This window comes from Zea mays, chromosome 2 (assembly GCF_902167145.1).
Source record: "Zea mays cultivar B73 chromosome 2, Zm-B73-REFERENCE-NAM-5.0, whole genome shotgun sequence".
Lineage (NCBI taxonomy): Eukaryota > Viridiplantae > Streptophyta > Magnoliopsida > Poales > Poaceae > Zea > Zea mays.
The window spans coordinates 213330625-213352672 of NC_050097.1; the positions used below are offsets into that span (position 1 = coordinate 213330625).

At 46.9% G+C, this 22048-nt stretch overlaps 4 protein-coding genes across 14 annotated transcripts; 3 read left to right on the forward strand and 1 right to left on the reverse strand.

Annotated features, from left to right (window-relative positions):
* The first annotated feature begins 4076 nt into the window (after positions 1–4076).
* LOC100217102 (adenylyl-sulfate kinase) lies at positions 4077–11460 on the forward strand. 9 transcript variants are annotated; one of them, XM_008669149.4, is made up of 8 exons: positions 4106–4502; positions 5308–5712; positions 6672–6818; positions 7816–7965; positions 8979–9097; positions 9183–9267; positions 10213–10259; positions 10992–11460. In XM_008669149.4, exons 3-8 carry the CDS (start codon positions 6692–6694, stop codon positions 11088–11090), a joined length of 627 nt encoding a protein of 208 aa, XP_008667371.1. In that variant the 5' UTR covers positions 4106–4502; positions 5308–5712; positions 6672–6691; the 3' UTR covers positions 11091–11460. The 9 variants fall into 9 exon arrangements, with proteins under 9 accessions (XP_035820488.1, XP_008667374.1, XP_035820490.1 ...); XM_008669148.3 differs by having other exon boundaries at positions 4161–4502; positions 5287–5712; XM_008669152.4 differs by lacking the exon at positions 5308–5712 and having other exon boundaries at positions 4098–4512.
* Positions 4674–5939, reverse strand: LOC111590836 (uncharacterized). The gene has a single exon (XM_023301700.1). The coding sequence runs from the start codon at positions 5830–5832 to the stop codon at positions 5248–5250; it is 585 nt and encodes a 194-aa protein (XP_023157468.1). The 5' UTR covers positions 5833–5939; the 3' UTR covers positions 4674–5247.
* A 286-nt stretch (positions 11461–11746) lies between the features above and the next one.
* On the forward strand, positions 11747–13093 carry LOC103647767 (uncharacterized). Its single transcript, XM_008672280.4, has one exon. It carries the CDS (start codon positions 12475–12477, stop codon positions 12838–12840), a length of 366 nt encoding a protein of 121 aa, XP_008670502.1. The 5' UTR covers positions 11747–12474; the 3' UTR covers positions 12841–13093.
* A 486-nt stretch (positions 13094–13579) lies between these two features.
* LOC100381448 (zinc finger protein ZAT2) lies at positions 13580–17052 on the forward strand. Of its 3 annotated transcripts, none has more exons than XM_035965472.1 (4): positions 13580–15524; positions 15603–15706; positions 16178–16375; positions 16672–17052. In XM_035965472.1, exon 1 carries the CDS (start codon positions 13773–13775, stop codon positions 14628–14630), a length of 858 nt encoding a protein of 285 aa, XP_035821365.1. In that variant the 5' UTR covers positions 13580–13772; the 3' UTR covers positions 14631–15524; positions 15603–15706; positions 16178–16375; positions 16672–17052. The 3 variants fall into 3 exon arrangements, with proteins under 3 accessions (XP_035821365.1, XP_035821366.1, XP_020404175.1); XM_035965473.1 differs by having other exon boundaries at positions 16178–16221; XM_020548586.2 differs by having other exon boundaries at positions 15828–16375; positions 16672–17010.
* The last annotated feature ends 4996 nt before the right edge of the window (positions 17053–22048 follow it).

Genomic DNA, 22048 nt, shown 5'->3' on the forward strand with positions numbered 1-22048 from the left:
CTTCTCCAACACGCTCCAAGGTCCTCCCCTGCGGCGCGGGGGTTGGGTCCCACACGTCATGCAAGCCGGCTCAGAGCAGAAGAAGCCAAACCGCCGTGCGCGGTGCGCACAACCGCCCAGCGGTTACAAGCGACTCTCCGCTTTTGCCCAGACTAACGGGCGAAAGGGGCGGGCGGCCATGCAGGCGGCATGCAACCGCGCTAAGTGGGCGCGCTTCTCCGGCTCCCAACACTCCCAGCATGGAGGCCCAGGCCCACGCGTCATGCAACCGGCGCGCCGAATGCTTCGTACATGCAACTGCACCGCCACTTGCGCCACCACCGCGCCTCCTCGACTGCGGAACCAATACCGCGACTCGAGGCGACCCAGCGCATGACCCAGCAGCGCCAGCCTGGCGCGACGGTCAATGCGGCCAAAAACGGGCCGGCAGTAATGGCGGTGGCAGGCGGGCGGGAGCAGCGGTCACGTCGCCAGCCAAGCCTACGTCCCATCCAGGGCAACGAGAGAACCCTCTCTCACGGCGTGAAGACAACGCGCTCGTGTTCCGTTCCTCGAACGGCTCGCGCACGCGCAACGACCGCCCCGCCAACCACTCGCCCCGTCGCATTAACTCCGCGGCGGGACAGGCGGCGCCTCTGGCAGGAGAAGCGGGCGACGCTTCGCCTTCACCATAATGACCGCGCCAGAAAAGGTACGCCACGTCGTTCGATTTCATATCCTTTTCCTTTTTTCCTCTTTCTCTCTCTTGCAACAGGGACCGGGAAAGGGGGATACCCCGAAAAGGATCCTTCCCCGTGAAGGAACCAGGCTCCGAGCCTCCCTACTGATCAGAGGTTCGAAGGCTGGCCCCTCGAAAGGGTTCGACAGCCGCCTCAGATCACGTGGGCCCTACACCCACTACTGGTCAGAGGTTCGAAGGCCGGCCCCTCGGAAGGGTTCAACGACCGCCTCAGGCTACTCGGGCTCCGCGCCCACTACTGATCAGGGGTTCGAAGGCTGGCCCCCGAAGGGTTCACAGCCGCCTCAGACACAGAGCGAGGGATGACCATGGGTATGTTCGATACATAACCAAGGCTCGGGTTGCGCTCCCGAGGTACCCTAGGACATTTCCGAGACCAGCGGGAACGATCTTGTAACGGAATCCCATCAGAGGGAGGCATCGAGCCCTCGGACCCCGTCGCCAGGGGACCAGGTCCGGCAGATCACCCGCAGGTACTTTTGGGCGTGCCTCTGGGCCCCTAGCCGACCCCTAACGAACGGGGCACGGACGTCCACTCGGATTACCCGCCTGCAGCTCACCGGAGACACCATGTTCGGCGCCCATCGAGGGCAACATGGCGCTTTCCCCCCCTCCTCCTTGCGGAAAGGCGACGCAAGGGCGAATATAAAAAAATCGAGTCTGTCCCTGATCGCCCTCTCGCCCTGTGCAGAGGCTCGGGGGCTGCTCTCGCAAACCCGGCTCCGGCCGAACCGTTGACAGCGTCAACATACCAGCCCGAGAACTTGGAACCCGACCGTACACCCGGGCTACGACCAGCTCGCATGAGGGAACGATCAGACCAGACGAAGCGTTACGCGAGGCATTAAGACCTCGAAGGAGTGAAACCACTCCTCCGAGGCCTCGGGGGCTACACCCGGCGGGTGCGCTCGCGCGCACCCACCGGAACAAAACGCAACCGAGAAAGACTGGTCCCCTTGCAAAAAAGTGCGATGAAAGCCTCCAAGCGAGTGCTAACACTCCCTTCGAGGCTCGGGGGCTACTGCCGGGGACCATAATTAGGGGTACCCTCAAGGCTCCTAATTCTCAGCTGGTAACCCCCATCAGCATAAAGCTGCAAAGGCCTGATGGGTGCGATTAAGTCAGAGATCAGTCCATTCGAGGGACTCGATCACGCCTCGCCCGAGCCTAGCCTCGGACAAGGGCAGCCGAACTTGGAGGATTTCCGTCTCGCCTGAGGGCTCCCTCCAGCGGCGAATATATTTCCGGCTCGCCCGAGGCCCTGTCTTCGCCAAGGAGCAACCCTGACCAAATCGCCGTACCGACCGACCAAATCGCAGGAGCATTTAATGCAAAGGTGGCCTGACACCTTTATCCTGACGCGCGCCCCCAGCCGGCAGAGCCGAAGTGACCGCCGTCACTTCGCCGCTCCACTGACCGGCCTGACAGAAGGACAGCGCCACTTGCGCCGCTCCGACTGCGGTGCCACTTGACAGAGTGAGGCTGACAGGCAGTCAGGCCCGGCCGAAGGCACCATAGGAAGCTCCGCTCTGCCCGACCCAGGGCTCGGACTCGGGCTAAGTCCCGGAAGACGACGAACTCCGCTCCGCCCGACCCAGGGCTCGGACTCGGGCTAAGTCCCGGAAGACGACGAACTCCGCTCCGCCCAACCCAGGGCTCGGACTCGGGCTCAGCCCCAGAAGACGACGAACTCCGCTCCGCCCGACCCAGGGCTCGGACTCGGGCTAAGTCCCGGAAGACGACGAACTCCGCTCCGCCCGACCCAGGGCTCGGACTCGGGCTAAGTCCCGGAAGACGGCAAACTCCGCTCCGCCCGACCCAGGGCTCGGACTCGGGCTCAGCCCCAGAAGACGACGAACTCCGCTCCGCCCGACCCCAGGGCTCGGACTCCGCCCTGGCCTCAGCCGACGGTCTCCGCCTCGCTTGAACCAGGGGCTCGGACTCGACCTCGACCTCGACCACGGAAGACAGACTCGACCTCGGCCTTGGAGGAGCTTCCACATCGCCCAACCTAGGGCGCAGACCAGCCACGTCAACAGGAAGCGCCATCATCACCCTACCCCGAGCTGACTCGGGCCACGGGGAACAAGACCGGCGTCCCATCTGGCTCGCTCCACCAGATGGGCAATGATGGCGCCCCGCATATTCTGTGACGACGGCGGCTCTCAGCCCCCTTACGGAAGCAAGAGGACGTCAGCAAGGACCCGACAGCCCCGACAGCTGTCCCTCCGCCAGGCTCCAACACTCCTCCGACGGCCACGACATCACACCAGCTGGGTGCCAAAATCTCTCCGGCTGCCACGACGGCATGTACTTAGGGCGCTAGCTCTCCTCCGCTAGACACGTAGCACTCTGCTATACCCCCCATTGTACACCTGGATCCTCTCCTTACGCCTATAAAAGGAAGGACCAGGGCCCTCTTAGAGAGGGTTGGCCGCGCGGGGACGAGGACGAGACAGGCGCTCGCTTGAAGCCGCTCGCTCCCTCTCCCGCGTGGACGCTTGTAACCCCCTACTGCAAGCGCACCCGACCTGGGCGCGGGACGAACACGAAGGCCGCAGGATTCCCACCTCTCTCACGCCGGTCTCCGGCCGCCTCGCTTTCCCCCCTTCGCGCTCGCCCTCGCGCTCGACCCATCTGGGCTGGGGCACGCGGCGACATTCACTCGTCGGCTCAGGGACCCTCGGTCTCGAAACGCCGACAAGTATAATAACACTCTAGCACTCTCTTTTCTTCTAAGTTGTAAGGTGATTTTATTTTTAAAATATAATGTTTTGTTGCATATCTAGACACAGTGTATGTCTAAATATATAGGAAAAACATTTATTAGCAATCTAAAATATCTTATAACTTGAAATGAAGGTAGTAGTTATTAGGATCTACCTTTGCATACGTGTTGGTCAGAATGAGAATACTGAGGCTCAGTTTGAATATAGAGACTAAATTTTAGTCTTTATCCGATATTAATTAAAAGCATTAGATATAGTATAGTTATAAAACTAATTATATATATTAGGACTAAACCACAAGACAAATCTATTAAATTGAATTAGTTTATAATTCACTTATGTGATGTTGAGTTCGATAGATTCTTTTCGTCGTTCAGTATCCGTCTCTATAATTAATTTTATAATTAAATTATATCAACATAGATGAAGAATCAGATCATCCATATAATATTTTGAGGAAGAATACTGAAGCTTTTAGTTTGGCCCTACTCAAATATGACGACGGGATCCTGTACACTTTCTTAGCAGGTAACTGCAGACGGTCACTGACGTGTGGGCATTATCTAGGCTTGGTCCCTAATGTCAGTGACGGAGCAGGTTCCAAATATGAAGCTTCAGTAGTGTATCGTGAGAACACGTCGGTGCCAGGCTGCCAGCAGCAACGAAGCCGCACCAGGCCCCGCACTGCCCATGGACGCACGCCTCCCGGGGCTCTCGTGTCCCTGTCCGTCTCCCGTTTGCCGCCTCCACCGCAACGCGGCGCGCGGGGTGGCGGTGCTCTCGCGATCCTCGTGTCGATTCCAGCGGCGGGGGTGCCATTCCCTCCCCTGGCCGTTGCCCGCGCCTCGCGGTCGCGCACCGGAACCGGAGCCCCGCCGCGAATCTAGGGTTGCCTCCGCCTCGCCCCCTCCTCCCGAGACTCCTAGCGGCAGGAATTAGGACGAGGGTAACAGGCGACAGAGGCTGCGAAGGACGCCCCCTCGTCGAATGCGCCGGCGACCGATCCGTGGAGGAGCAGCCGGAGCACGCAGGAGGTTAGTCTAGGCACGTATCGCCTCTCAATCCCTCTTCACCCTAGACGGTTCGATCCAATGTACTTGCTAATTGCTGATCGGGTTACGCGGATGCGTGTAGATTGAGCGGAATTCCAGATGTACTCCCATTTCTACGGAGTAGCAGACCTCATAATCATATCTCCTTGTCTTCCGCGATTTTCTGCACTTGATCGTCTTTAGTTGGTGGCGAAATGCTTATTCTGGGTTTCTACCTTTACCTCGAGCGCGACGGTGGTGGACATTTTTATGCGGTCTTGAGGAGGACCAAGGAGGTGCCCTATAGCTTCCACGGGGCCAAATGTGCGAGAGTGACACGGTGATGGGTGGCGGGGAGAAGGTTTTGTCCGGGTGCCTGACTCATCAAGGATCTAGAGAAAGGGAAGCAGGATTGGAGAGATTGTTTGGATAATTCGAGTGCGACGTGAGTGAGGAACTGAGGATAGCCGGCCAGTTCATTTCTAAACTGGTTTAGGGGGTGTTTGAATGCACTGAAATTAATAGTTAGTTGGCTAAAAATTGTTAGTGGAATTAGCTAGCTAACAAATAACTACCTATTCATGATTATTAAAACGTCGTTTAAACGACGATTAAGCGTCGTTTAAACGCTAAAACGCGATTAGTAGATAAAACGTCCGCACATTTTACCAAAACTGCGTAGAACGTCCGTTCTGGACGTTTAAACGACGTTTACACGTCGGAACGCACGTTCTGGACGTTCTATGCGCTATATGGACGTTCTATGCTCATAGCGTTCGTGGGCCAGCCGCTGATCCAACGCGCGCAGCCATTGATCCATCGCCGCCAGACGCCATCGCGCCCAGCCGCCCAGACGCCTGTGCTCCAGCCGCCGTCGTGCGCGCCCAGGAGCTGCCAGCCGCCATCGCGCGCGCCCAGGAGCCGCCAGAGCCAGACGCCGTCGGCCGTCCTCCACCGCCCTCCAGGTACGCCGCCGGCCCCCTCCTCCCTCCTCCCTCCACCGCCACCCCCAAAGCCGCCACCGCCGCCAGCTACTGCCTCTCCCGTACCGCCGCCGCCATCGTACGAGCAGGCCGTAGGGGTGGGTGGTGGCCGAAGGGAGGAGGATGACGACGAGGGCGCCGGGGCGGTGATACGGGCACACCTGCTCTCTGACTTCAAGGCCGCGGTGCGTGCAGGAAAAGTACTGGTGTCCGACCCGTCGTCTGGAAAGGTCCCCACTCGCATCCTCTTCTGATTCTATAGCGAATTTTGGTTGAGAGTTCGGAGTTCTGCACTTCCTACTTGCCCTGCAAGAGTTTAGTGTTGATATTTCATTGGGATAGTTGGTCATTTTTCCATTCTTTCTAGCTGACTTATGTATGTCCTCATTATTTTTCTGGTTGTATTCTTGTATTGACTATTGAGACATGGAGATAAAAGTTATGTAGTGTATAATTTTTTTATATCTGCAGCGCTGGTGGTTTGTTTGGTAAATGGGGAATGGACAATACTCTGTTGGTTCCCTGTTAAGTGTTACATTTTCAATGCGGTCATGGAAATGGAATTAGATGTTGCTGTTGTGAAGAGAGATGACCTTGGAAATGCTCATGGTCTTAATCTTGATGAGTTCGATGATGGTTACTAATCATACATGAAAGTTGTAACTTGTGTTGTGTGGTTGAACTTATGCTAATGCTATTTGGTTTGTGAACTCAACTTATGTATGAACTTATTCTATATTTGAAATTCTATGTCAAGTCTGAAAAGACGTTTCAACGTTCGTTTAAACGTTGAAAAGTTGGTTCATAACTATTAACTAATTTACGAAAAATAGCTACTATTAGCTATGGTGTTTGGATGTTTCAGCTAATTTTAGCCACTAACTATTAGCTCTAGTGCATTCAAATACCCCCTAGATCTGTTTATCTGATTACTGACCTAATAACCCCATGCTTCCTACTCCTATTTACTATTGTGACTTTTTACAAGAGGAGTTTGAAAGCACATCCCAATTTGTTTGTGCAGATTGTTCATTAGTGTTATTGTTTATAAAATGGTCAATAAAGAGTTGCTATTAATTGAGAAGAGAATCTACTAATGGATGGGCCATGAAATTGCATGGTTTTTATTTGCCTGAAAAGAATGGAGCCTTTCTTGTTGTTTTCTGAATGATATAACTGGACACTGTAGTTGAAGGGCAAGCTTTGAAAATGTCATCCACTGTGCCGAAGTCATCAAATATCTTCTGGCATGATTGCCTAGTTGGCAAGACTGATCGCCAGAAGCTACTCAACCAGAAAGGCTGTGTTGTCTGGATCACAGGCCTTAGTGGCTCAGGTAAGCAAACCTTGTTTTCTCTCGAACTGGTTTGTTGTGTGCTTCTTGCATTGTTGATGCAATTGTTAAAAAATTTTAAGCTAAAACTAAGATAACGTCAACTGCAGTTGGTAAGATAATGTCAACTGCAGTTGGTGTCTCTTTCTGCTTCGTATATATATTATATCTTCTTTGTTTGCCTCTTGTTGGATAATTTCATCTGTCATTTATATGTACATGGACAGATTTCTATACTGCACTGTTTTGCTTGAATTATTGAATTCTATTAAAGTCATTTTGGCCCAATGAAGGATTACTGTTTTATTCATTTTAGAGTACAGAAAATTGATGCTTTCACAGTTTTGTTACTGAACGGCTTTCTAGTTTTCCTTTGTCTCTGCATCCATTCAATTCCATCTTCTTCACGAATTTGGCAAAAAAAAAATTATATATTTTTTTTCAGAAAATAAGTTCAACTCTGTTCTAGATTTATCAATAAGCAACCTATTCGTTTTGGCTTTGATAAATTACATACCTTGCCTTAAATATATAGTTTGCTGACATGTACTGACACTCTTCTGGGCGGTTACTATGCTGGTTTCTCGAAGTTTGGTTTTATTTAGTTGAGGGAAGTGCCTTGGGCACCTTGATGAATATCTTGTAAGCTGGTGACTCCAGCAGAACTAAACTTTGTTTTCTATAAGTTGGGATCAATGGTCTTTGGTCTAAAAAAGGTAAATACGCAAAGTTTCCAAAAGAACTCTAATATTTTTTTTTTCAATTTGTATGGCATATGCCTACTCTGTTTACTGTCACTGCATTCCCTCTTCACAGTTCTTCATGACCTGCATTGCAATTTTTTTAGAATAAATCAGGATCTATTTTCTGTTCATTCAAAGGATAGTTACATTTAAATGATAAATCTCCAATATCATTTGTCCTTCAAATTGAATCTTTTAGTTTTTTTAAATGGTATTCTTTTAATCTAATTTCTTTTCAATTTTTTCATCTTGCTAAGGTAAAAGTACCTTGGCATGTACATTAGGCCGGGAGCTCCACACAAGAGGGAAGCTTGCATATGTTCTTGACGGTGATAACTTAAGACATGGTCTGAACAAGGATCTTGGCTTTAAAGCTGAAGATCGTGCTGAAAATATAAGGAGAGTTGGTAAGTGTCTCACCAATATAGATAAAAAAGGACAGACCTAGTGCTGGTGGGGAAGGAATAAGACAAGCCTTACCCTGCATTGCATCGAACCCGAACCTTTGGCTCAGTGGAAAGGCTTCCCATCACTTCGCTAGGCCTGTTCTTCTGTCTCGCCAATATAGATGTCTATTATATTTCAAGGAACTCCCACGAAAGTAAAAGCATGATAAACAAGTCTTGCTTCTGCCATTATTTTATCTTTCCAGCATTCTGCAGTTCACATTTTTCCTTGAATACACGGGAGAGCTGTGTATCTTTGTATTAGGAGTGAAAAAAGGGGGTCCAATACAGACTACAGAACTTCGCCTCCTGTTCTGGACCAAGCAGAGAGGACTGCCAAAACAAACACGACTACTGAGACTAACTAATCAGACAATAACTGTAGGACCTAAGTACCTAACCAACACTGTGAAAACTACTAACTAGCCCACCCCTCGAACTGGACTCAGTTCTTTAAGATGTTTGGCCCCGGCAAAACACCAAAGATGGTGTTCTTTAGCAAAATTGTGCAGAGGCCTTCTGCATGTTGGGCTGAACAACGGCATTCCTATGCTTTCAAAGAGACCAAGCTCCTAGAATGATGGCCGAGATAACTCCTTGCTGGACCAGTTTTGAGAGGTGTTCAATGCTCTCCTTCAATCAGCAAAAGAGGATTCAGCTTGACTTGGCTCTTGAGGCAAAGCCCAAGTTTGAAAGAATTTTAAACCAGAATTCTCTAGTGAAAACACAAGTGGTAATAATATGCTGGACATTCTCCTCTTCTTGGTCACAAACACACATTATTGAGGGCGGGGGAGGCCTTTTTTTGCTAACCGGTCAGCCATCCAGCACCTATTTCTAATTGCTAGCTAGGATGATCTTGCACTTTGCTGGAGCACAGGTTTTCCAAATCCGCCTCCATGCCTCAAAGGTCACAGATCCTTGGAAGATTTTGCACTTAGCAGTTCACATTTTGTTTCAACTATTTTGAACAGGTGAAGTAGCAAAGTTATTTTCAGACGCTGGCCTTGTATGTATTGCAAGTTTGATATCTCCATATAGGAGAGACCGTGAATCTTGCCGTGCACTGTTGTCGGATGGTAGCTTTATTGAAGTAAGTGGTCCATTTTATTTGTTTTGTATTTAGTGAACTTAGTGGTCTCATGGGTTTACCTTCAAACACTTGTGAACTTTTGCAGGTTTTCTTGAATATGTCCTTGGAATTATGTGAAGCAAGGGACCCAAAGGGCCTCTATAAGCTTGCTCGTGCTGGGAAAATAAAGGGTAAGGTTCATATGATGCTTGGTGTCCAAAATGGAAATAGTTTAGAGTGTTTAGTGCTTCCCGCAGAGCAAAACTGGATTAAACTGAAATATTTTAAAATATGGGTCACATTTCGAGCTTGTTTTGTAATATTAGGTTCACTTCCTAATGAATAATTTAAAATACTAAATGAGTTGAATTATGCTTTCTTTGGGAAGCAGCTCCTTAGTTTTGATTTGATTTTGCAGCGAGAGTCAAATTTTGATTATGCATGTATTGTCAATGTGAAAATAATTTTATTTTCTCGAACACTGAAGTCTGGAGAGCTGTGTATCATTACATGAAGATGAAAAAGGATATAAAAAGCCAGTACAACAGCCACTAACACTAGACTAAGACAAAAACGACCTTGACCTGGACTTGATAATACACTACAAATGTAGCCTTGGGGCAATCAGATTTTAGGCCACATGCTATGTTTAAATTCTTCCATTTGGTTCCTTGGCTATACGGTAGTGACCAATGGTGTTGCAGCCAGAAAATGTGTAAGCTTACTTGTATATTCTATTTTGTTACGATGCTCTTCTTTCACATTTGCTCACCCATTGATCATGTTACTTCTGAATGCTGAATTTAAATAAATTGAACTGATTTGTTTTGAATCTGGACCAGACCTGGACCATGGAATTTGAGTTAGAGGCCAGTGCATGGTAGGGCCCTTAAATATTTTCTTTTCAGGTGTCAGAACGGCAATTTGTAGGTTAGCTCAAAGTGTTCTCTAGTCGAGAAATGGAAAAGCAGAAAATGAGTAAGCCTTAAAGTTTTAACCATTAATCATGTACTGTAAAATGTAATTATATAAACAGAAACATGTTCACTGCAAAAAAAAAAAAAATCGCTGTGAGCTTTTTAACTACTCATATAGAGTTTAGTCACACTTCAAGTTTTAAACATGGTTTATTGCAGGTTTTACAGGAATAGATGACCCTTATGAAGCACCACTGAATTGTGAGGTACATGATTATATTAGATTTGCTGTCATCTTCACATGTTGAAGTGTGTATTACTAAGGTGTTAATGTACCTGTTGCTTTTGGCCCCATATCAAAAATTGATAAACTCTAGATTCCATGGTCGGACTAAGAGAAGAGAGTGTGCTTCATCATTTTCTTTTATTGCAACATGGTGAATTGTGTAGGTTTAACAGGCTGTTTAGCTGTTTGCATAGGACAGTTGTGGGTAGCAAACGTTGGGTACACCACGACACTAAGGGGGTGTTTGGGAACAAAGTTTTTCTGCAGTTTTGGAAGAATACTGCAGTATTCTCAAATACTGCAGTATTATATACATAATGGTGTTTGGCAAGCTGGGTCAAATCTCTGTTTTCAAAACTGAAGTATTGCAAATACTATAGTTGTTTTAAGGCATTCTAAACTTAGCTCTGGACCTCAGTTTTCAAAACTGCGGTATTATAAACTACGGTATTGTCATAACTAAAGTATAGTATAGTATTTCAAAAACTGTAGTTTTCAAAAACTTTGTTCCCAAACAGGGCCTAAGTATATATGAGGATCTTTACAAGACATTCTAAAAGTATCATATTTATAGCTGAAAAAGATGGTTAAATTGCTTTCTTGGCATAAGAAGTTAAGAACGAAATCATGTTTGATTCTTTTGTATGCTGTCATCGAGTTAATAATTTTTGTTTGTGATCTATACACGTTAACCTTCTTGCTTTACTTGCAGATTGAGATCAAGGAAATAGATGGTGTATGCCCTTCGCCTTCTGACATGGCGGGGCAAGTGGTTACTTACCTTGAGGAGAAAGGCTTCCTGCACGAGTAGGCTGACGCTGAATCGAAGCTACATCCGGGGAAGGTTTCAATCAGACAAGCGCAGAATAAGTCAAAAGCGCTGCCAGTTACCGTATGGTTACATAGATTGATCTGGATGCCTAGTATTTTTCTTTCCGCGCTTGCTCTACCACAAGTTCCATTCAGTTTCATTCAGATGAGCCTAGATGGTTCCTAATTTCTTTGACCTCTGGAATAGATTACCTGTAATGCAATTCTGATAACAGCTTGGGGCAGTATCGATTTGTCACGGGAAGGTACGCCTAATGTTGAGAGAAACTGTATTCTTGTGCTCCACTTTCTGCAGTGCCGACGTGTACCCTTTCCGTTTTACTAAATTATAATTAGCTTCCCTTCATTTATAAGTTTATTTATTTTTTATACACTATTCTTGTTACATATCTAAGTATGTCTGGATATATAGCAAAAAAAAAAAAAACTAAAACGGATTAAATTTTGAAACTTCGAACCGAGATAGTACAGTTTAGACACGCTGGAACATGCGGGTGTAGTGTAATTGAAATTTTGAAACTTTGAAAGATGGTATTTATAAGATGGTTTCTTTACTAGTGGCATATAGCAGTTTACGAGGACGTCAACCATAAGTTAGCCCTCAAATTCTTGCCAGTTATAATGAAAATCTCTTCGTAAGGTACCCTGTGTATTTTTCTTGCCAAGTGTAATGCAGATCTCTTCGCAAAGGTACCCTGTGTATTTTTCTTCGGTCAACTTGTTGAACTGAACCTTGGTCATGCAGAATTTCACGGGAGTAACGCGGTCGGTGCTCTCCGCGTCCGCGGACAGGTTAGACCCGGTAGACCGGTACCCTGGTCCACTGCAACGTGCGTTTTTTTTTTACCATGGTCTACTGTTCTATGCATCTCGGCACGACACTACGACAGTCATGACGAGAAAATGACCCAAGAGATAGGTCGTCTCGTGACGAGATCCACGAAGCACGCTTCCCGTTACTCAGCTGAACAACGAAGGTACGTAGACGTAGTAGCTCAGTAGCTGCGTACAGCCGGACACAGCACACAGCAGCACAGGGAAACTTATTGTTCAACACAAAACCGCCAGCCCGTGTGCCTTCCGCGCGGCGGCGGGGACTCCTGGGCGCCGGGCCGCTGGATGGCCCATGGCCCTCGTGTTCCCCTGCCTCACGGCACGGCACCCTCGCCCGCACCGCCCACGTAAAACTCCTGCGCGCTCGCTTCGGCTCTCCCACTCCACGCAACCAGAACCCGCGCGCGGCAACGCGACGCGACGCGACACAAAACCCCACGAGCCACGAAGCCAAACCGAGCAAGCAAAGCAAGCATCTGAGTCCTGTCCTGACCAACCCCGGGCGCGCGAGGAGGCTTGGCCAACGAGAAATGGTGTTCAGCGCCTCGTTCGTGGCGGCAGCGGCGCGCGTGCCGGCGGAGCTGTGCCAGCGGCCGCCGCGCCCGGGGCGGTGGCGGCGGCGGCTGAGCGCGGACGACGTCCTGCGCGCCCTGTTCCTGCCACCGGTGCGGGAGCTCGGGCGCCTGGGCGACTTCCTCTTCGCCTTCTTCTGCCTGCCGCTGCCGGAGTACTACCTGCCGGGGTCCGGCCGCGGCGGAGGCTGGGTGGCGCGGGTGCCCGACGCGGTTCTGTACACCTACCGGAGGTCGCTCTCGGTCAGCTCGTCGTCCTCGTCCTCGTCCTTCTCCTCCTCCTCGTCGGAGGAGGACGAGTCACTGATTGCCGACGAGGAATAATGAAGTGTACACCATAGGTCCCTCTCGGTCAGCTCGTCGTCGTCGTTCTTCTCCTCGCCGGAGGAGGACGACTGATTCCCGACGAGGAATAAATAAAGTGTACAGGTTGCTGAATGCAACAGCCTTTGTGCAGGAGAATCGATTAGGTGTGTGTGGTTTGTACGCCAATTCTTTTTGTGACCTCTGTATATATCCAATCATTGCATTGCATATATCCAATCATTTGATATAAGTAGATCGGGTGTACACTTCATTTTGCTGAGCCGCAAAATCTAAATGATTTTCTAGGCTTTGTTTAGTCAATCTCCCGCTCGGGCCTCCGTTATGTTACTAACTAAACTTTAGGACTTGTTTGGAAAAATAGATCGGAGGGAACTATTCAACAAAATGTATTTTTATAATAATATTTTTTTCGAAAGGGCTTCTAGCGTAATATAGTTAAGGGTTATGATTAGCATCTCCAGATCACAGGTTCGATCCCATCGAGACGAATTTCGGATTTGTTAAAAAAGTCCCCTCATTATGTCTGACCCACTTCTGAGTTATGTCTTACACGCCACCCTTCTGCTGGGCTATTATAGAGTGGGCGGTGACGACCTGCTAGTAATAGGGCCAGAGTTCAGAGATTTTATCGATTGAGACCATGTTTCAGTCTCTTTTTAATCTCTACAACTATTAAGACCCAAATGTAGACTGCCCCCGCCCGCTCCCGCACGGCTCCCGCGTGAAACGCCCGCAGCGCACGCTACGCGAATCCCGCCGCGAAACGCTCGCCTGCCTACGCCGCGAATCCTGCCGCTACCGCACGCCCGCCCGCGAGAACCGCCTCCGCAACACCCTTCCCCAAACCCATTCTCCCCACGCGCGGCGCCTCCGCAACAGCAACCGCCGCGCCCGAGCCCCTCCACCATGTCCCATTCCCACCGCTACCAATGGCGCCCGAGCCCGAGCCCAAACCCACGCGCTGCGGCGGCCGAGATCCTGCCTTCAACGACGCGAACCCCATCCCCCACGCGCCGCGGCGGCCGAGATCCCGCCTTCAACGACGCGAACGCCAACGGAGCCCGAGCCCACCTCGCCTTCAACGCCCCTGCCTCCCTCTTTCTCCTCCTCCCCCGCATGCTTCCACTGCTTCTCTCCAGCGGCGCCGCCACCGTCCCTCTCGCTCCAGCGAGATCCAGATCCGGCGCGGCTCAGAGTGGCAACGCGCCGCAACCGCGGCCGCGCCCCACACGTGCCCTATCCAACCACCATGGAGCTCTTCCCCATCCATCCACCACGCCGAGCGGGAGGTCGAAGTGCGAGCGCTGGCCGACCAGGCGGCCCACATAGAGGCCGAGGCGCGGGCCGTCGCGTGCAAGAAGGTCTTCCGCTCCTACCAGGCGCTTGGCGGACACCGCGCCAGCAACGTGCGCGGCGGCAGAGGCGGCTGCTGCGCGCCTCCCGTGGCTCCTCCGGCCCCACCCCCGCAGCCCCAGCCGCCGCTGTCGCCATTGCCGGAGCACCGTGACGGAGGCGAGGACGATGACATGAACGCAAAGCAGCAGCCGCGCGAGTGTCCCCACTGCGGCCGCGTGTTCTTGGGGCAGGCTCTCGGGGAGCACATCATGCAGTCCCATGTGTGCGCCTCGTCGCCGCTTGCCGGCACCGCCACCGCCTCCACCACCTCAGCCGCCACTCCTGCGTCACCGACCAACAGTCCCTCCATGATCGATCTGAACGTGGCGCCGCAGTCCGAGGAGGTGGAGCACTCTGCCGTGTCAGATCCCCGCTTCAATCCAGGTGCCTGAAGCTGAAGCAGGCAGATCAGCGCCCTCATTCTGGATAGTTCCGTTGCTCGGAGGTGATTCTAGGTGAGCATCGTCAGGGGGAGATAAAGGTAAAAAAATAATAAGAAGAAAACAGAGTTGAAGAGAAGAAGCATCTTTTGTAGGTTATAAATGTAGCTTCCTTAAGTTTTCCAATTCCATTGATCAGTGATTACAATGTTCTGCCGTTGCTGTTAATTTCGTTTTCTGTTCGAAGCTACTGGATTATATGGAATACATATATTATATAGATTGTTAGTACGAGCAGCTGGCAAAGCTGGCTCCGGTTCTTGGAAACAAATCAGCAATGGGGGAAAGAGGTAGCTTAGCCATAGCTTTCTGTTGCATTCTCGGAGTGCTATTGCCATCCATCCTGACCAGAGTCCCATGGAATATCCATGGCATTCGCTGCATTGAACGCTACTTCGCTAGCATCAGCAGAAGCAAAAAGCTCCGTGGATTATAGCAATGTAGACGAAGAGGAGGAGCAAGCAGCTAGCTGCTTGCTTTTCCACTGAAAGAGCCACAGAAGTACGTTATGCACTTATTATTTTTTTATATTTCTGTCCTTTTGGTTATGCACTTATGCATGCTTAAAGCAACAGAAGTACGTTACATTGAGATAATATGTTTGTTTGAATATTTCACTGACCTGCATCATATATGTATCCTATGTGTTATTGTATCTTACCTTGTACTTGCATGGATCGATCTGATTGTTTACCGTTTTGATATAGCATATGGTCAGTTAATAGCGAGCTTAAGCTTGTTCCAATTCCAATCATTTTCATTTTCTTTTCCAGGTTGAGCTTTCTCTTGAAGCTGCAAATTTAGCACAGGGAAATGCAACTCTAGGAATAAGTGACTCTTCAGCAGGCAAGTTGACGATAATTTGTTTCTTATAATGTCCTTGCATTTTTATGAACATTTGCTGAGAATTGTGCTGATGTACAGTATCTGCAACAAGAGCCAGGGCACTGGCTGAGGATGCATTTTTCCATCCATCCATTATGTCAATCAGTTATGCTTCAGTAGAGCACTATTTCGCCATTTACATGGTCAGTACACTATTGCAGACTTGCATCAGTTTCCAAAATTTTAAAATGGCGCTCATAATTTTGTTTCCATGTGCATGTTAATCAGTACAGTACTACATTAAAAACTCCATACTTCCTGCAGCCATTTTTCGCACCAGTTTCCTTGCATGTGCTGCTGGCGGCAATCAAAGAGCTGAAACGTTACAAGGCAGAGCGAGCAAAATATTCGGCATTTCTTGCTTCCCAGGCGACATCCTCCTGATCTGGTGGTGATTAGGGTTTAGGGTTTAGGGTTTAGGGTTTAGGCAAGTACTACGAGAAGAAGGGGCTCATCGCTGAAGCTTGGGAATCCTTCAATCGACCCAGACCATGCCATGAGTCATCTTTGTTGACCTTACCCCCACCTCTTAGCGAGAGAATTCTTGTGATTTTCTTGATTTTTGTTGTTCATGTTTGATGTCACTAATTTTATTTGTTGTTGTTGTTGTGCAGATTTGAGATCGAGCGAAGCTAAGCTTTTCATCAAGATGGCGCTTGTAAGTGTTTATTCAATTAGTAGTTGTTTAAGTAGCCTCTATCTCTTACTTTTTTATATGCTAGAGGTGTGTTTAAGTTGATTGCATTGGTGAGATTATTTTATTGTAGTTTCGACTTGTGGTGTGGCATGTCATGATGGCCTCAAATCATCAGGTAAATTACTTCTCTACTGTTGTAATGGAAAACCTGGGCCAAGGGAGTAATTTCGACTTGCGTAGTAATGGAAAAAATTACCTTCTCTCTTTGAGGGTTCCAATCCATTTCGTTCTCTATGATTGTCACCTACCTTTCCTGAGCCTACTTTTGTTGCTACTATAAGAATAAGTCAATGAAAAAAATCTTCATCTCTATTTGTTTCCGCTATGTATTGTGTAGCTTAGAGTTGTCTCTCTTAGAGGTTAATTTGTCATCATGCTAATATTTGGTTTGAAATCTATGTATTTCTGCAGTGTTACAGGTGGCCACCACAAGCGAGGGGTCTGCTTCAACTTCTTGACAGAGACAGATCGGAGGCTTTCTTGGCAATGGAAAGTTTTGTTGGTAGTAGTATTAGCTTTATAGGGGGACATGTCATTAGGGTTGATCTTGTGCTTTTGAGGCCTTGCTTACAGGCACGGTACTACTGAAATAGTTAGCAAAAGATGGCAATACTGATGTAATCCAGAATGTAGCAGTACATATCAACTGCCGTCTTAGTTTCAGTTCATGAAGTGAATAATGCATACCAAACTATGTCCCAGTTCAAAGCATCTAGAACAGTGAAGTATTATGTCTGTCGCGTTTTCTCATTCTGATAATTCATATCAACTGCTTGTGATGCTTTGCCATTATGGAATTGAGTATGCTGTGAGTTCAGATCACTTTACAGGATCATTATGGAATTGAATTAATTTGTTTTTACCCTGAGCATTAATTTTAGGAGTTGCTGGCCTGACAATGTGATCTCTGTGACCTTAGGTGCTCTTTCTTCAGACAAATTATTACATACTATTTTTACTGCTTAATATACGCAGATGGAATTGAATTAATTTGTTTTTACCCTGAGCATTAATCTTAGGAGTTGCTGGCCTGACAATGTGATCTCTGTGACCTTAGGTGCTCTTTCTTCAGACAAATTATTACATACTATTTTTACTGCTTAATATACGCAGAGAGTTAAGTCCTTAGCCACGGCTATATATATCATGTGTTGATACCAATTGATGAAAACAACATAGCATTTAAAGTGGATCTAAACTTAGCCTATGTGTGATCACTATTCACTAATTCAACTTAGTGGAGCAGTTAGACTTTAAATACTAACCAGAGTTTTAATATGTCAGGCCTGTTTGATTTCCTACCTAAAACACCACAATGTACCTATGCATAAATAGTGCAAAAATATATTAAGGGTGCGAAAATAGTGCGAAACCATGAACAATAAAGAGACTAGATCTCAGTTTGTGCGTGCGTAAATAGATTAAGAGTGTGAAAATATAGTTCATTAAGAGAGACAATACAATATTAGGGAAGTTAAAAAAAGGGAAATGTATCCAACTTGCATCATTAAAAACGTAATAATCCTACTACTAATTAAGAGTGGAGCGTGGGCGCCCTGGCGCGGCCATGTCCTCGCCTATCTCTAACTGACATGCTAGCCCCACAAGACACCCGTCTCCACCTTGCAGATGCGTGAGTCAATGGGCCACCCACACCTCGCCTCGCATCCCGCACGGGCTGCGACGCCGCGCTGGCCTGGAAGTCCGCTGGGCCCTGGCTGATCTCGGCCGAGACCTCCTCTACCGTCTTCCGGGACAGCGGCGACGACAGCGCGAACGACCCCTGCCGAACCGGTCCCCTCCCTCCTCCTCCTCCTCCGTTCTCACCTGTGCCCGTCGTCATCGCCACGGGCACCGGCTCCCGATACACGCCCTCCTTGTTCTAGCCGGCCGTGGCGGCCTGGAACTCCTCGACGTTCCATATGTTGGCCATGAACTCGTCCATGTTCATGGACCCGAAGTTGCGGCCCGACTCGCACAACGAGTTCTGCAGCTCCTCCAGCGTCAGCGACATGATGGACGACTGTCACGCCAGCGGATCCAGCGCCTGCTACTGCTGTTATTGCTCCTCGGCGACATCGCTGGTCTGGGCGCGCGAGTGCTGCAAGGAGACCTCCTGCTCGTCAAGGGCCTTCACGTTCTTGCTCATCTCCGACGCCATATCTCACTCGACCTGCGAGACTGGCTCCTTTTTAGCACACTCTCTGCTGATGCGTTGTTGAACGCGACGCGACACGTGGTCCTTATATGAAAAAAATTCTGTACATACCGGATGTAAACACCACATATTTCTACATAAGTTATCGTAGTATTCTATGTTCCCGTTGCAACGCACGGGCACCCACCTAGTATAATATCAGGATGATATTTTTCCCTCTCTGGACAAGTTTTTCTAATAAACTTATTTCAGAAAAATATAAATGTTTAATTATTTTTTCTGCATACCTAATCAAAGTTTATAGAGTTTAAATTGTCAAGAAACATAACGTGCATTTATTTTGATAGAGGGAGTACATCGTTAACCAATGCTTCTATAATAAAACTAGGGGGTTCAACGACCCATACACAAGAATGCTTGAACAAAAATTGTTACACCGACACACAAAGAATCTCCCACATTACAGGAGTAGAGATGGGGGCGCATTTGGTTCACTACAAGAAATGTGACAGGATTTTGTTTCTTTATTGGTGTGTCCTATACAGTGGTGGCCCTGAAGGTGGGACAGAGGGGCGGTCGCTCCGGGCCCCCAAATTCATAGGACCTAATTCTAGTCATGTAATCCAATAACTCATCAACAAAATAATGAATATCTAAACATGTTAGAAAAAAATTTAAAGGTGATACTATAATATATATTCTTTTATTTACTTATTATTTGATATAAATATTTTTAGATGTATTTTGAGTGTTTAATTAGTAACATTTATATATTAAAAATAACTTAAAGGACCTCTATTTGAAACCTTATCCTGGGCCCCTAAAATGTTAGGACCGCCACTGGTCCTATATACTCTTCTGCCAAAGCATGATTAAATTGTGGATGGCCAATTCAGAAGCAAATTTGGTTTTCCATATTTTGTTAAGTTCTGATAGGGAAAAAGTAGGCACTAAAGCACCAAAGAGGTCAGCACAAGAAGCACTAAAGCTGTGATATGCTTCAGGATGTTTTACTAATCTACCTTTCATGCCATTTTATATCAAGAACTAAATTAATAAAGTTGCTAATGAGAAGTAAATTGCACATCATTTTGGTTATTCACTAGGCTAATGAAAATTAGATAATCGTAAAGCTGCAATAATATATAATTTGTTTTAAGATATCTATGATTCTAACAAAATTGTATTGTGATTAGGAGGAAATGGAAAAAACCAAAAGTCTTCACCTACTTCTTCCTTTCCATCTCTTTTACAAGGTCAAATCACATAGCTTAGACTACCTCCAGCAAGAGACGGTAAACCGTCCGGTACCTTTGATTTATTAGCGGATCTCGGTTTACCTTTTCTCCCCAGCAACGTCGCGTACAACCTCCTGTACAATATAGATTCCGCCGTTCATCCGCCAAATGTGGTGCTTCCTCTATCCTCTACCGCCCACGTTTGATCGTTGATTGGCTGGCTGGCTGCGTCCTATCGTCAATGTACAACGCCACATCCTAACCAATCACGATATAATTAACGGATGAAAAAATATGTTAGATTTTTTTATTAATCTGGTTGGGAAAAGAAATAGAATATGAGATGTAGAGTACGAAATTTAGAGAATGTTGTTAAAGACGTTAAATATATAGATGATATAATATTTTAGAGGGTATTGTAAAGTACGAAGTATATTCTTTTAGATAATAAAATTTAGAGGCCGACGACAGAGACAATCTACGAGCCACTCAGAATTTGTGAATTCTCTGTTTGAAAAGGTCCAGCATCTGGTACCAGAATGAGGGAAGTCGCGTGCCCTACCTGCACGGTTCATCTACAGGTATGCCAAAAAGTTACTGTCGCCGCATAACACAGTTTCCTTTGTGCTCCTAGTAATATCCATTCAGTATGTCCTAACTACTGTGGTTGTGGAATTGCAGGTTCAGGTTCCAACATCTGGCTCAGAGACAGTAGAGTGTGGAGTGTGCCTGCATGCCTTCCTTGTCAGCGTCGATTGATACACATACACCAGGGAAACATGCATGCTATAAAAATTATTCTTTTGATAAGTATTCTGTTTTTTATTATGCTGCATACATAATAAGTGTGTGCTCTGTCATCCTGTACATGTTTCCTTGATTGTGTTGGTGATCACCGTTAGACCTTGTTTGGTTAGAAGAGAATTGAAGGAGATTGATGAGAATTAAATCTCTTCCTAATCAAAATTAATTTAAAAGAGATTTAATCTCTTCAATCTTTTCTGATCTCTATGCAAGACCTTGCAACGCTGAATGTACGCAGAGAATAACATTAGATTATGCTCGGTGGAGACTGAAGAGTGAAGTCTGCTCACGTACGCGTATGACGTCCACGTGTGTTTGGTTTAAGGTCAAAGTGATATGGGACGGGGATGACATCGTTCACTCGATTTTTTGGATCACGCCGCTACAAAAAAACTATTTCAGTGTTTATCTCGTTCCTACGTAATTGTCATCCAAACACTATAAAAACTATGGCCACCCCCTCCCATTCCACTATGTACATTCAACCAAACACACACTAAGTCTGCTTGAGGTTCTATCATGCTTCTCCTAGGTTATTATTTGTGAGGCGCCATACAAACTGTTTGATTTTTGGAGGACAAGCCAAACTCAAAATTCTCTTCCATTAAGACTATCTTCATCTCTCATCTCATCTATTATTTTAAACTTCATTATAAAAACAATATAGTCTATAGTATAAAACAACATGTATAAATAATCTGTTAGACATGGTCTAAAAGCTTCCCTGATTGGACTCGCCATGCTGACGAGGTGCACCGATGAGAAAATGTCCCTTTTTATCAAAATGACAAGCAACAAAATCCCCTTGACCCAGTCCTCGGTGGAATAGCCACGATGTCTCCCTAACATCCTTCTCCCTAAAAAATACAGTATCATTTAGCAATTGGACATCCCATGTACCAGTGCCACTGTGCCAGGTCAATGAGCATAAAAACTTTAGACTAGGATTGATAGTGGGTAAGGTATACAATATACACACAAAGCCATAGTCATACCCTCTAAAAAAAGCTTCATTCCCGTACCCACTACACATCATGAATATAAAATTATGCCATACCTATACCTACCACAGGTAGCGGGTACCTATCGGGTACCCATATCCACTAACATTAAAGTAGACACATTATCATTTGAATCACAAAAGTAAGTACTAAATATAAAATGTTGAAACCTCATACCTCATCAATATTGAAAGATGCTAAAATAACATATTATCTTTATACCAACATAGCAAATTCATTGAACCCAACATAATTTTACCACAAGGTCAACAACATTCAACATTAAATAGCAACACCATATAAGCCCATACATAAGAGAGAATAAGCTCCTGAATCCGAACTCACATGTCATATGTTAGCGGGTTTCCTATCGGGTAGCGGGTATGGAGCAAGAGAGAACGTACCCATGCCCACCATACCCAATGGATATAACAAATAACCCAACAAAAACCCATACACTTGTCTACCATACTCGATGAGTATAACAAATAACTCAATAAAATACCCATGTGTATCAAAATTCGTCATATTTGTACCTTAATAGAGTTTTTACCAATCGAGAATCAGATTTCGGGTACCTATTGTCA